This window comes from Mustela nigripes, chromosome 11 (genome assembly GCF_022355385.1).
Source record: "Mustela nigripes isolate SB6536 chromosome 11, MUSNIG.SB6536, whole genome shotgun sequence".
In the NCBI taxonomy this organism is placed as follows: Eukaryota; Metazoa; Chordata; class Mammalia; order Carnivora; family Mustelidae; genus Mustela; species Mustela nigripes.
Genome location: NC_081567.1, coordinates 23,264,029 through 23,277,746, shown reverse-complemented (window position 1 = coordinate 23,277,746; position 13,718 = coordinate 23,264,029). Strand labels below are relative to the sequence as shown.

General features: G+C 45.1%; 1 protein-coding gene across 3 annotated transcripts in view; it reads left to right on the top strand.

Moving 5' to 3' along the window:
- The first annotated feature begins 1,253 nt into the window (after nt 1–1,253).
- Nucleotides 1,254–13,718, top strand: part of LDAF1 (lipid droplet assembly factor 1) — a 17,316-nt gene continuing 4,851 nt past the window's right edge. The window contains exons 1-4 of one of the 3 annotated variants that reach the window (XM_059415960.1): nt 1,273–1,363; nt 1,706–1,774; nt 3,866–4,065; nt 12,653–12,821. In XM_059415960.1, coding sequence (XP_059271943.1) covers nt 3,970–4,065; nt 12,653–12,821 — 265 coding nt within the window. In that variant the 5' untranslated portion in view covers nt 1,273–1,363; nt 1,706–1,774; nt 3,866–3,969. Of the gene's footprint in view, nt 1,391–1,705; nt 1,775–3,865; nt 4,066–12,652; nt 12,822–13,718 lie in introns of all 3 variants that reach the window. The other 2 variants (XM_059415959.1, XM_059415961.1) reach the window with 2 other exon arrangements.

Sequence of the window (13,718 nt, the reverse complement as noted above, 5' to 3'; positions counted from 1 at the left end):
CGAAGGCAGCGGCTTAACCCACTGAGCCACCCAGGCGCCCCATACCAGTGTTTTTGTTGTTGTTGTTGTTTGTTTTTGTTTTTAGATTTATTTATTTGAGAGAGAGACAGGGAGGGGCAGGGGGAGAGGAAGAAGCAGACAAGCAGACCCCCCCAATCCCCCGCCCCAGCCTCGCCCCAGCCCCGCCACGGCCCTCACTGAGCAGGATGCCAGAAGCGGGGCTCAGTCCCAGAACCCTGGGATTACTACCAAAGCCAAAGGCAGATGCTTAAGCAACTGGGGCACCTAGGTGCCCCTATGGCAGTGGTTCTTAATAGGAAGATTGTGTCCTCACAGGACATTTGGCAATGTTTGGGGACATTTTTGGTTGTCACAACTGGGAGGAAGGGGATGACTCCTGGCATCTAGTGGGTCGAGGCCAGGGATGCTGCTAAACTTTCTACAAAACACAGGGAAGCCCCTTCAATACAAAATTTCCCGGCCCCAAATGTCAATAGCGCTGCCATTGAGAAACCCTGCTCTATGGGACGGATACGAGCCAGGGAACATGTGTCGTCGGGCTCTGACGTGGAGCTGAGGGACTTGGGTTTAGACTTCTTCAATTATTAAAAACAACAACAACAACAACAAAAACACAGAGGAAATAACCTAACCCATCTTTAAGGATCTCGCTGTTTCACGTTATCTGTGTGAGAAGTAATGGCTAAAACCTGCGGGTCAAGGCCATACCTCCTCCTTCGGTGTCCTGGGCTCCAGGAATGCTTCCAAAACAGGTGCCTCAGGTGTAGGCATTTAGGCAGGGGAAGCCCTAAATCGCTGCGCAAACCGGTGCTCCGAGGCCATTCCACCTGTCTCGGCGGTGGCCCGGGCACTCTCACTTCAAGCCAGGAGTGTAGGATGGGCCTCAGTTTCCTCATCTGTAAACTATTCAGGGCCTGTCAGGGTGGCTTCAAAACGCCGAAGAGAGCTCGCTTAGCGGAGCGTGCAGCCCGAGGCCTCGGTGCCCCTCCGCCAGCTCCCCCCAGCCGTGGGCGGGGAGAGCCAAATCCTGCGCGCGGGTAGGAGGTGCCGGCAGCCGAGGGGCGGAGGAAGGGGCGGGGCGGGGGCGGAGGAAGGGGCAGGGCGGGGGCGGAGGAAGAGGCGGGGAAGGGCGGGGGAAGGGGCGGGGAGGGGGCGGAGTAAGGGGCGGGGCGGGGCGGAGGAAGGATGCAGTCTGGGCGGGGCAGGAAACAGGCTCCAGCTCCCGCCCTTGCCCACAAGAGTTCCTCCCTTTTCTTCTTCCTCCTAGTCCCCCCCCCGCCCCCCCGACTCCCGCCTCACCCTCTCCGCCTGCAGACCCCGGTCAGCGCGGCCGACAGGACCGGTGAGAGCTCGCAGCTTAGACGCTAGGGTACAGCATGCCCGGGCTGGCTAGACCCCCCCTCGCGGGGAGGGGCAAATGGAGGGGCGCCGGGGCGTGGGTTGCGCGGGCAATGGATGTCCTGAGCTGTGGCCCTCAGTTCGCAGTTAAAAGGGAAGTCTTACCCCTTCGAGTCCACAAGACGGGCTAGGCGCGCACACCCTCACACACCCCACTAGATTTGGTAAAAAGGGTTGCCAACCCCATTCCATCCCCGAGACCCTGCCTCTTCTTGGAAAACCTGTAGGAGGAATCTCCCAACCCTGTCCCCAGGATTAATGAAAATAGGTACCCTCTTTCCCACAGGACCCTCTTCTCTACCGAGGAACACCCCCTTCCCCGGTCACTGCAAAGAGGGGGCTCCAAGTAACAAAGGTGGACTCTTCTCCCCAAATTAATGACTCCACTCCGGCGTGAACGCCCCTTTCCCAGCCTCCGTGCGCTCTCGTGCGGACCCTCTCTCCACAGCCTCCTTTCCTCTTCACCTCTGCCCCTGGATACCTAGAAGCTGGGCGTCTGGAGGCTCCCCCTCGTGTCTTCGAAGGCCGAGAGACTGGAAGCAGATGGGGAAGGAAGGGCCTGGGTAGGCCTGAACCGCCCAGCATTCCCTTCCCCCAGCAGGAGGTGCACCCCCTCTCCCTTCCAGCTGGAACGCCCCGGGTGGACGTTAGTTAGCCCCGGGAGGGGCGGGATGGCCAGTGATCTCTGGAGTCAGCCTGGAGGGAGCAGAGAAGGCGGGGAACTTGAGGGTTGCCGCCTTGCCTCCAGAGACTTCTCAGTTCCTGTGGAGACCCCTCTGTAGAGTGAGTGACAAGGGGCTCTAGGGTTGGTAGCCAGGTGGTTGCATTTGACAGCTGTGGCATTGGCATTCTACCTAGGTTTGTCCCATCAGACTCCCCAAACCGGTCTGGGTGGCCCTTGGATTCCCTAGGTCTCCGGAGACCTGTAAGGGGAGCTGGGCTTGTATCTGCCTGCAGCAGAGATGAGATTAGGGGAACATCCCAAATCCCAAGTTTGTCCCAGCTGTAGCTTCAAAGACAGAATATGGCTGTGGTGGGATCAGTCCCTTCCGGACCAAAGGGTTCTTGGTTGACAAACAGGGTTGTAGCAGAGGCTCTCTAGCTGGGGTAATGAAAATGCACTTTAACCTGCATTCTAGACCCTATAGGTGTTAATAAAGTAACTCCTCCTCCTTAACTCACATAATTGCCATGTTGTATAGTCAACATGGTAAACAGATGTCGGCATCACTCAGTTAAATTTTGGCCACTGTGATAGGATCTTTGAGGCTTTTTTACTATCGGTAGTCAGGAGATCGTTTGTAAGGAAGAGACAGTGTCCGGCCCTACAGCTGTTCTGGGAAATAGAAAATAAGAACAAGGGGCACCTGGGTGGCTCAGTGGGTTAAAGCCTCTGCCTTCAGCTCAGGTCATGATCCCAGGGTCCTGGGATCGAGCCCTCATTCGGCTGTCTGCTCCGCGGAGAGCCTGCTTCCTCCTCTCTGCCTGCTTCCCTGCCTACTTGTGATCTCTGTCTGTCAAATAAATAAATAAAATCTTAAAAAATATATATATATATTTGTTTATATGAAAATCTAACAAGGGTTAGAAAAAAAAAGATAATCTTACTGAACAAGTTGGTTTTATAATTGCACGAACTTAGGACAGTCCTGGAAATTAAAGGCTGTTGAGTCACAGAGTATGTGTGGCTTGGTCTGCTCTCGAGACACCCCACCCATTAAGAGGAGACTTACAAGTAAATAGAGAATGATTTATGTGGTTGGAAGCCAACCTGTACAGTGTGGGTAGTAAATAAAGAAATTGGCCACCATCACTGTTTAAGAAAGGCTTTCTGGGGAAAAGGCAATGGAACTTGAAATAGTGTATTCAGCTTTCTACTATATTCTTTGCAGCAGTTTGTCAGGCTAAAAAATAAACATAAGTCCCCAGAGATAGTACCATTAACATTTTGGTATTAAATAATCTCTATCTTCTAAGTCTTTTTACTATGGAATGTAAACATAAAATACATATTTTCCTGTAACCATATGGGGAATCTTATAATTTTTTCCCCTTACCTTGAATGTATGTTCATGTCACTAACTAGATGTCTACATTATCATTTTAATAACTATGCTGTACTCCATTTTATGAATTTATCATTATTTAACCAATTTCCTGCTAATGGACAGTTAGCATCTTTCCAGTGTTTTGCTGTTTATACCATACATAGAATTGCACTGCACATCCTTTTTTTATGTTTTGTTATCCCTTTTTGATCATTCCCTTCAGATTCCTGGAAAATAAGTTGTTGGATGAAGGTGTGTGCACTCAGAGATTCTGATAGATATTGCCACGCCACCTTCCTCCTGCACACCTACCATCAATGTGTGAGGATAATGGAAGCTTTTGTTGAACTAGCTGGGTGAATACCACTAATGGTTCAAGATACTTTTTGTTTCACCAGTGACAGCAAGAGACTGGGTGACATGAGTGATTCGACTGCGCCCTGCCCTGGACAGTTTGCCGGTAGAAGAATTAATCCCTAAAGGGACTGGAGTGGATTTCAGGATGGCAAAAGAGGAGCCTCTGAGTACTTCAAAGGACTTGAAGGAGCTGCAGAAGAAGCTATCTTTGTTGGTAGAGTCCATCCAGAATAACTCAAAGGTCAGTTTCTGATCAGGTTCTGTAATGAAAAAATCCCCAAATAGCAGCAGCTTAAAGACCCATAGAAGGTTATTTTTCTCTGAAGTAGGAGAAATTTGGAGGTAGGTCAGTAATCTTTGCAATTCACCATCCTGCCCTGGTGTCTAAATTGTGATCTTCAAACTCATTGTCCAAGATGGCTGCTAAAGCATCAGCCATTGTATTCACATTCCAGGCAATAAGGATGGAGGAGGGAAGGGGAGAAAGACTTAAAAGCCACCTCTAATTTAAGATGACTTCCTGGAAGTCACACACACAGCATTTCCAATTCTATCTCATAGACTAAAATTTTGTTGTGTGTCTCCCCTCGCATTAAATGCGGTTCTTTAGCTGGTTAGCGAGGGTGGATCTCAGTCTCTGCCACAGATACCAGCCTTGTTTGGTTTTGTTTTGTTGTTAATTTTCCCCTGTTACCCTGAGACTGAGGGTGGCTAAAGCCTACTTTAAAATTTGAGTCCAGTTTTCTGCTAGAAACCCAGCATCCAATAGAAGTACGATATGAGCCACATATGTAATTTAAAATTTTCTAGTAGCCCCATTTAAAATGTGAAAAGCAGGTGAAATTAATTTTAATAATGTGTTTTATTTAGCCTAATAGATCTAAATATCATTTCAATATGTAATCCTTAAAAATGTCTAATGAAAAAAGTTATGGAGATGTTCTTTATTCTTTTTTCGTAGTACATCTTCAAAAATCCAGTGAGTATTTCACACTTAACAGTATATTTCCATTTGAATTAGCCATGTTTCAGGTGTTTAGTAGCCATTCAGTGACAGTGGGGCTTGAGATAGTATATTCTGCTTTCTTGAATTTTATCTTTCTTCTATATGTCATTCAGCATTTCGTCAAGGAAAACAGCTCTCAGAGATAATACTAACATTTTGTTGTATTTCCCTCTAGATATTTTTTTCCTGTACAGAATACCCATAAAATATATAGGTGTTTATAACAAGATGAACTGGTTTGTGAACTGTTTTTTCTATCAGCACGGTTCCCCTTGGGTCTATTTGAAGAGACAGGACTTTGCAGTCTAGAGCAATATACTCCATGGAAATCTTTCCTGAACTCATCCCAAAATGCCTCTGGCCCTGTTTGTGGAGTTAGCAAGCTATTTTTAAATCAGCCAAGCAGCTTTCTAGTCAGCAGGCTGAGACTCTTGTTACTAAAAGTTAGCTTAGTAGGAAAGGGCCTCCTGCTCATCTCCTTGTGCATTTGGTTCTCATTAGATGTTTTAGTTATGTTCTCTGAGGTCACCGCAAACAACGGATTAGCAACTGCTGAACAATTTCTCCTAGGGGAACTACAGGATTAGGTTCTGGGCAAATTTCTGGTCACAGCATTTTCATCAGCTGATAAACATATAAACTGTTGTATGTATATTTCTGATTAAAGACAACTTAATTTAGTATATGTTGTTGATTCATCAACATTAAACTCCTGGCCAGTAGCACTCTAGCTCTTGCCTGAACGAAGCTTAGTAACACACACATTTTCTCCTAAGGCAGATCACACCCTTCTTATAGTGAAGAACACTAGACGGTACTTCTGCCATTTTAAATGGTGAAATTACCAACAAAAAATGTAAGATGTGAGAAGAGGTGGTACTAAACTTACCTTGGAAAGGACAGTTGTTTAAAGAGCTGAAATAAGAGCACTGCCTCGTATGACCTTAGCTGGGAACATGTGTGTCAGATGACTTAAGTTTGCCCATGCTCTGTACATGTTCTTGAAAGCACCACAGATACTGATTTTGGGGCCTCAAATAAATTTTGGTGAGTAGGTGAATTTGCAAATACAGAATCTTCAAGTAATAGGGATTTACGGTAAATTGATTAACCCTGATTGAGGAGTACTATATGCCAAGCACTGTGTTAGACATTTGGCATGTTTTATTTAAATTTATATCCACATTCTGAAGTAGACATTTCAAAGCATGTGACCTCCGCCTTCTTGGCATTTCTTTACTTTTTTGTCGTAGATTCTCAGTTATGGTCATGGGAATAGATTTGGACTGGATAGCTTCCAGGCCAGCTGACTCCCAGAGTGATGGGACAGATTATCAGCTGGCTAAGCCCTGATGTTCTTTGGATAGTCCTAAGGCAGAGCAGTTTCTTTTAAAATTTGTTATTATGTTAATCGTATTAATATGAGTTGTATTAACTCAGTAAATTAATATTGAGGAAAAGGGAAAGCAAATCACCTGTAAACCCATTAGTAACAAATCCACTGATGGTGATTACTATTATTATTGGGCACCTTCAGGATGTAACTTTCATATGTAGTGGTTGTAATTCTGACAGATATAGTCCTGTATTTTTATTTTGCTTGGTATTGCATATTGGTGTTTTTCCATATTGAATCTTAGGTCCTTAGAACAGTTGCTTGGTAATAGAACCTTCCATCGGATTGACAACCATAATTTATTTAAACATCCCCTTGTTTCCACGATATTTAGATGATTTCTTCCCCCAGATAATTTTTAACCTTTCCTCAGAGTTAATAGGCTCTAATTCCAGAAAAGACCAGATGGGCTTCCACACGAAGTGTTTGTGAAACAGCTCCATAATTTATTCTAGGAAGCCTCTGGAATGTCAAGTCTTCATTGACATAGGCTGAGAGAGTCAGAAACCTGCTTGAAATAGCTTAAGCAGATGAATACTGAGACCTGCTGAGACTTTGGAGAAGTGGGAGGCTATCTTAGAACCAAGGGCTGGAACTGAATCAGGGTCTGGCAGGTCACTGGGGTCAGATTTACTCTCAACACCCTCTCTTGGGCCATGTTTCTTCTGGTTGTAACTTTCCTTATGCATCAGCTTCATTCTCCTCCCTCTACAGCTTGGTTTTCTTGCTCTTCCATTCACATGAGCCATTGTGACTGTCCAGGCTGGCACCTTCAACTCCCTTTGTCTCCCTCAGCTCCCAGCTGAAGCCCTCGAAGCGACTTGCTCTGGCAATACCTGATTCTTAGGATCAAGAATCTGTTTTGAGGCACCTGGGTGGCTCATTGGGTTAAAGCCTCTGCCTTTGGCTCAGGTCATGATCCTAGGTCCTGGGATCAAGCCCCACATCAGGCTCTCTGCTCAGCAGGGAGCAGAGGGAGACTTGTGATCTCTGTCTGTCAAATAAATATAATCTTAAAAAACAAAAAAAGAATCTGTTTGACCAAGCCACCTATGGCCAGGGTGGCAGCTGGACTGGGACTTTTCATTACATGGAGGGAAACATGGCTTCATGAGCCTGCCTCTGCTGTGGGAGGGAGCAAGGTTCCAAGAGGAGGGAAGATAAGGAACATGGGGTGGGCAGATGCCTCCTGATGGCATCCCCACCTGTGGCTTACCTATGACTAGTTTTGCTCCCATGCTTGACCCATCCTTCCACAAGGGTTGTTTTTGAATTACATCTCCAGCATCTTTGTGCCAACCCTGAATCACATGCCAGGGGACACCCAAGCTGTGGTCTGGGAGATGTTAACACAGCACCTTGGAGTTGGCATTACCAGTTTTTATTTTTGTTGTTGTTTTTAAGATTTTATTTATTTATTTGAGGTAGGGGGAGAGCACAGAGGGAGAGTAAGTGGGAGAAACAGACTCCCCGCTGAGTAGAGAGCCTAATATGGACTCAGTCCCAGCATCCTCAGATCCCAGGATGCCTGAGATAAAGGCAGATGCTTAATCAACTGAGCCACCCAGGCACCGTTACCGGGGGTTTTAAATAATCTTGATGCCTTCTTCCTCCTCCTGTCTGGTAGCAAGGGACAGTGGACACTGGTTGTCTTTTGCATTCTGACACCAGGGAATTGACCTGTCTCCTGAGTAGTTCCAGATGGACCCTTCATGTCTTTAAATACTGGCCACATTACTCCTCATGTCAATTTGCCATACTCATGTGAATTTTTAATATAAATTGCCTTTGTCTGACCTGGGCGAATTGCTTAGGTCACTGAATCTCCATCACCTCTTATCGCAAATAAGCAATGCCAGGCTCATTGCTTTGTTGTGAGGATAATCTCAGAAGCTGTTCGAGAAGGCTGTAGCATGTAGCTTGGCACATAATGGTGCTCATCTGTTCCAGCCTGGCATTCCTGAGTTCTTCAGCACAGTAACATACCTGTAAAATCCAGGTTGGATGACCTGTGTCTGCTTCCAGGATAGGGATGGAAAATTGCATTTCATGTTACTGTGTAATAAGCTATCTTCCTTTCCATCCTTCCTTTGTATCCCTCCCTGTTGCCATGAGAATAAGAAGTTAATTGCTACGTTCTAGTTCCCTGGGTTTAAATAATGTTCCTGATTACCTGCTTCTGGGCTTTGAAGGGAGAAATAAATGAGACAATACATTGAAAGAACTTGAAACAGTGCTTGGCCCCTGAGTGTTTAATGAATGTTCTCTATTACTAGATGTGACTGAATCCTGTCCTTCTCTTCTATGACAGACTGGCCTGAGCAGGGAGGGCCTTCCTTCCTGAAGGAAGACAATTTCTACAATTAACTACATCTTACGTGGTCTCTGCATATCTGAATGACTTTCTATTTTTTGGTTGTAGGGCCCAGAGTCATGAGAGGCTAAGAGAAAAATAGATTCCTTGGGATCTGGAAGAATAGATCTGCTTTTCTCCTTTTGGATGCCCGTGCCCAACTGTCCCCAAGTGCTATTGATTTTTCTTTTGTCATTACACTTTCATATTCCCCAGCAGCCTAGATTTCGCCATCAGTATCTCTTCCTGACTTTCCGCAAATCATTTTTTTTTAATTTCTTTTCAGTGTAACAATATTCATTGTTTTTGCACCACACCCAGTGTTCCATGCAATCTGTGCCCTCTCTAATACCCACCACCTGGTTCCCCCAACCTCCCACCCCCGCCCCTTCAAAACCTTCAGATTGTTTTTCAGAGTCCATAGTCTCTCATGGTTCACCTCCCCTTCCAATTTCCCTCAACTCCTTTCTCCTCTCCATCTCCCCTTGTCCTCCATGCTATTTGTTATGCTCCACAAATAAGTGAAACCATATGATAATTGACTCTCTCTGCTTGACTTATTTCACTCCGCATAATCTCTTCCAGTCCCATCCATGTTGCTATAAAAGTTGGGTATTCATCCTTTCTGATGGAGGCATAATACTCCATAGTGTATATGGACCACATCTTCCTTATCCATTTGTCCTTTGAAGGGCATCTTGGTTCTTTCCACAGTTTGGCGACCGTGGCCATTGCTGCTATAAACATTGGGGTACAGATGGCCCTTCTTTTCACTACATCTGAATCTTTGGGGTAGATACCCAGTAGTGCAATGGCAGGGTCATAGGGAAGCTCTATTTTTAATTTCATGAGGAATCTCCACACTGTTCTCCAAACTGGCTGCACCAACTTGCATACCCACCAACAGTGTAAGAGGGTTCCCCTTTCTCCACATCTTCTCCAACACATGTTGTTTCCTGTCTTGCTAATTTTGGCCATTCTAAGTGGTGTAAGGTGGTATCTCAATGTGGTTTTAATTGGAATCTCCCTGATGGCTAGTGGTGATGAACATTTTTTCATCTGATAGCCATTTGTGTGTCTTCATTGGAGAAGTGTCTGTTCATATCTTCTTCCCACTTTTTGATATGATTGCCTGGTTTGTGTGTGTTGAGTTTGAGGAGTTCTTTATAGATCCTGGATATCAACCTTTTGCCTGTACTGTCATTTGCAAATATCTTTTCCCATTCCGTGGGTTACCTCTTTGTTTTGTTGACTGTTTCCTTTGCTGTGCAGAAGCTTTTGATTTTGATGAAGTCCCAAAAGTTGATCTTTGCTTTTGTTTCCTTTGCCTTTGGGGACATATCTTGAAAGAAGTTGCTGTGGCTGATATGGAAGATGTTACTGCCTATGTTCTCCTCTAGGATTCTGATGGATTCCTGTCTCACGTTGAGGTCTTTTATCCATTTTGAGTTCATCTTTGTGTACGGTGTAAGAGAATGGTCAAGTTTCATTCTTCTACATATAGCTGTCCAGTTTTCCCAGCACCATTTATTGAAAAGACTATCTTTTTCCACTGTATATTTTTTCCTGTTTTGTCAAAGATTATTTGCCCATAGAGTTGAGGGTCCATATCTGGGCTCTCTATTCTGTTCCACTGGTCTATGTGTCTGTTTTTATGCCAGTACCATGCTCTCTTGGTGATCACAGCTTTATAGTAAAGCTTGAGATCAGGTAACATGATGCCCCCAGTTTTATTTTTGTTTTTCAACATTTCCTTAGCGATTTGGGGTCTCTTCTGATTCCATACAAGTTTTTGGATTATTCCGTAAATCTTCTTAATTGCCTTTTGCACATGATGGCCATGTTTATATTTCTTAAATTAGTCCTTTGATTATATCGTAATCCTCAAATACCAACAGTTTGCTGCTTATATTTTTCTAGGTAAAGGTTAAGCTTTAGTTAAAACTTAAAAGTTTAAACTTTAGTGCTTTGCAGTGGCAATAATAGGCAACCAGTGTAGGGAATTTAAAAATTTGCTAGTAGTCATATTAAAAAGCATGAAAAGAAAGAAGAAAAATTAAATTTAGCACTATATTTTATATAACCCAGTATATCCAGAATAATATAATTTCAACCTGTAATATAAAAAATTAATGATGAGATAATTTACCTTTTTTTAATATGCTTAGCAGAAGTCTCAATTGATATACTAAATTTCCATTGAAAATACTCTCTATTGAGATTTCATAAAACTTACTTTCGAAAAATTTATTTGAAACATTCCTAACTTGTGTGAAATGCAACTAAAAATATTCCAGTGACTGAAACATCTGTCAGTTTTTAAATATAAATTAAGTTGAAAATCTAGTTCATCAGTCACACTAGCTACACCTCAGGTATGCAGGGGACACATGTGGCTGCTGTGCTGGGGAGTCTGCGTGTAAACTCACAAGCCTGGCCTTTGAGGGTTCCAGCCTCTTCTGCTCCCCACTGTGGTTACTGGGTGTCTTGACTATAACGGATCAGAGAGAACCGTTCAGTCTATCATAGGATACCTGGGTGGTTTTACTAAGAATATGTGTGGACTAGAGCCGGAAAGCAATCAATACCTAAGACAGCTCCAGGGACCAGCTCCCCCGCCCTGCACCCCCCATCCCCCGCCCTTCTTCAGCTGCCTTCACAGGAGTCTCACTGGGTTCTGATGATCTGAGCCAGGCATCCCAAGTATAGCCCCTCTGGCTAGAGAAACTGAATAGCCAAGTCCGCTAGCTTTCCTCAGGTAGGAGTAGCTAGAGGCAGTACAGTCAGTGGACATCATGCCTTTTGTTTACGGCTGGACCGGAAGTGGAATTTGTCATGCCTAGAGATTCTCCTTTTTTTTTTTCCCCCTGGAGATTCTCCTAAGGAGGCAATGATGAAGTCCCAAGACCAATGGCAGTGGCTTCTTGGAATGACAGCCTTTTTTAGTTAAGCAGCCTAAGCCCTGCACTTTGATCACCATCAACTTGAACTGTAAAACCCTCTTCTAGCTGGCCCCCAGATTCCCAGCATTGGAGTCGCTAAGAGGCATCCGTGTTTTGGGTAGTGATACCTGTGATCACTGTAGCTTGAATTTCCTCTTCACTTCAGCTGCAGCCCTCTAAAGCCTTAAGGAACGAGACCCGGGAAGTTTGTGATGGGGAAAAGTTCTGGAATGATCGAACCTTTTAAGAGAACAGGAACTAACATGTCGGTAGTCAGGAGAGAGACAGAATGAGGCTTAAGAAGAGGGGGGAAGCCCATCCTTGTGGATTTTCTAGGGTCAGCTCTGCATTAAAGCAGCCCTCCTCCTACTGAGCTAGATCCAGAAACTCTTTTGCCTGTTGAAGGAAGATAGCGTGTTCATTACATAAGCTTGCAGGAATCATCAGGCTGTGTGGCCTGACTGCGGTATCCATGTTGACAACGTGAAAGCATTTTTTCCTAACCAGGTGGCAGCCCTTACCAGCATTTGACATTTAGAGTGAAGAGATTCAGCTTCGAATGCCTAGATTTTGCCACTTGGATACTGTGTGACTCTAGGCAAGTCCCATTGCTTCTCAGACTTCCATGTGTGTACAGGTCACCTGGGGATCTCGTTAAAAACCAGCACCTGATGTAGCAGGTCTGGGGCAGGGCTTGAGATGTTGTACTTCTAACAAGCTCCCTGGTGATGCCAAGTAGCTAGCACTTAACCTCTCTGTGCCTCAGTGGCCTTGACGCTGAAAGCTCAGCCATGGAGCAGGAGATCAACTGTGTGTACATTACACCCACGCACACACATGCTGAGGGTCTCTTGAGACGGTGTGTGTGAAGTGGTAGAGCCATGACCAGGTCTTTCCTCTGTTCACAAGATTTGAGGTTGAGTGGGACCCTCAAACTTGCCACCTGTCTACAGCTGCCTTACGCTGTTGCCAGGGTGACTCATGTCTTGGGAGACTTCTTAGCATTGACTTGTTAGGTTACCGATGAGCCGTCCAACTTCACAACCTCTGGTTCGACTTCCTGCAGCTCAGATGGGGTTCCTGGGGTTCAGACATGGCATTCAGTCCTGGCTCTTTCTCCCCTGCCCGCAGGTGATTGCCTTTATGAAGTCTCCAGTGGGTCAGTACCTGGACAGGCATCCTTTCATGGCCCTCACCGTGCTGGTGTTTGTGGCTATGTCAGCCATTCCTGTTGGGTTCTTCGTGCTCATCGTGGTGCTTACCTCCCTGGCTGCTTTTGTGGGAGTCATTTTACTGGAAGGTATATACTGTTCATCTCTTCACTGCCTCGGAAAATGTTTCAGTTGGGAGCACAGTATTTATTGGGTACCTGCCACTCTTATCAAATGCTCCTGTTCTTGAAAAGATCAACAGTGGCCAAGGCAGATTGTCAGTAGTTACAAGATGGACTTTGGTCTCCAGATTAGAATCGTACCTTCTCGGGTGCGATTTTGGACAATTTATTTACCCTCTCTAAACCTCAAAATCTTTATATATAAACTGAGGAAATAATAACACTGATTCAAAGTGTTGTGGTAGGGATTGAAGCTTAAAGCGAAATATTGAAATATTTAGCAGAGCCCGTGGCATAGAGTGACTTGTGCATGAATGGTAACAGAGTCCAATTATTCCATACCTTGTTATTGAACACCTGTTGCATGCCAGGTGTCTTGCTAGGCACTAATGTTCCCCCTCCTCCACCTTTCCTCCTGAGGTCACACTGCCAAGAGTCACCTTCTCCCTTTGTTGCTAAGATAAAATTACTGAGAAGGCAGATCTAATTGGCTCAGATTGCCTTTTCATATCAGATCCAAATCACAAGACGCTGGCTATAGAGCTGGTTGCCATTGTTCCATTGGTTTCCCAGAGCCAAGAGCACCCAGAGTTGTTTCCTGCTCAGGGGACCATAGATAAGGCAGTTTGCTTCTGAAGGAGAAGGTGGGCATCATCGATTGATGAGTTAAATACAGCCTGTATTTAACTCATATTTCCTCCTCTTTTTTTTTTTTTAAGATTTTATTTATTTACTTGACACAGAGAGACATCACAAGTAGGCAGAGAAGCAGGCAGAGAGAGAGGAGGGAAGCAGGCTCCCTGCTGAGCAGAGAGCCTGATGTGGAGCTCGATCCCAGGACCCTGAGATCATGACCTGAGCCAA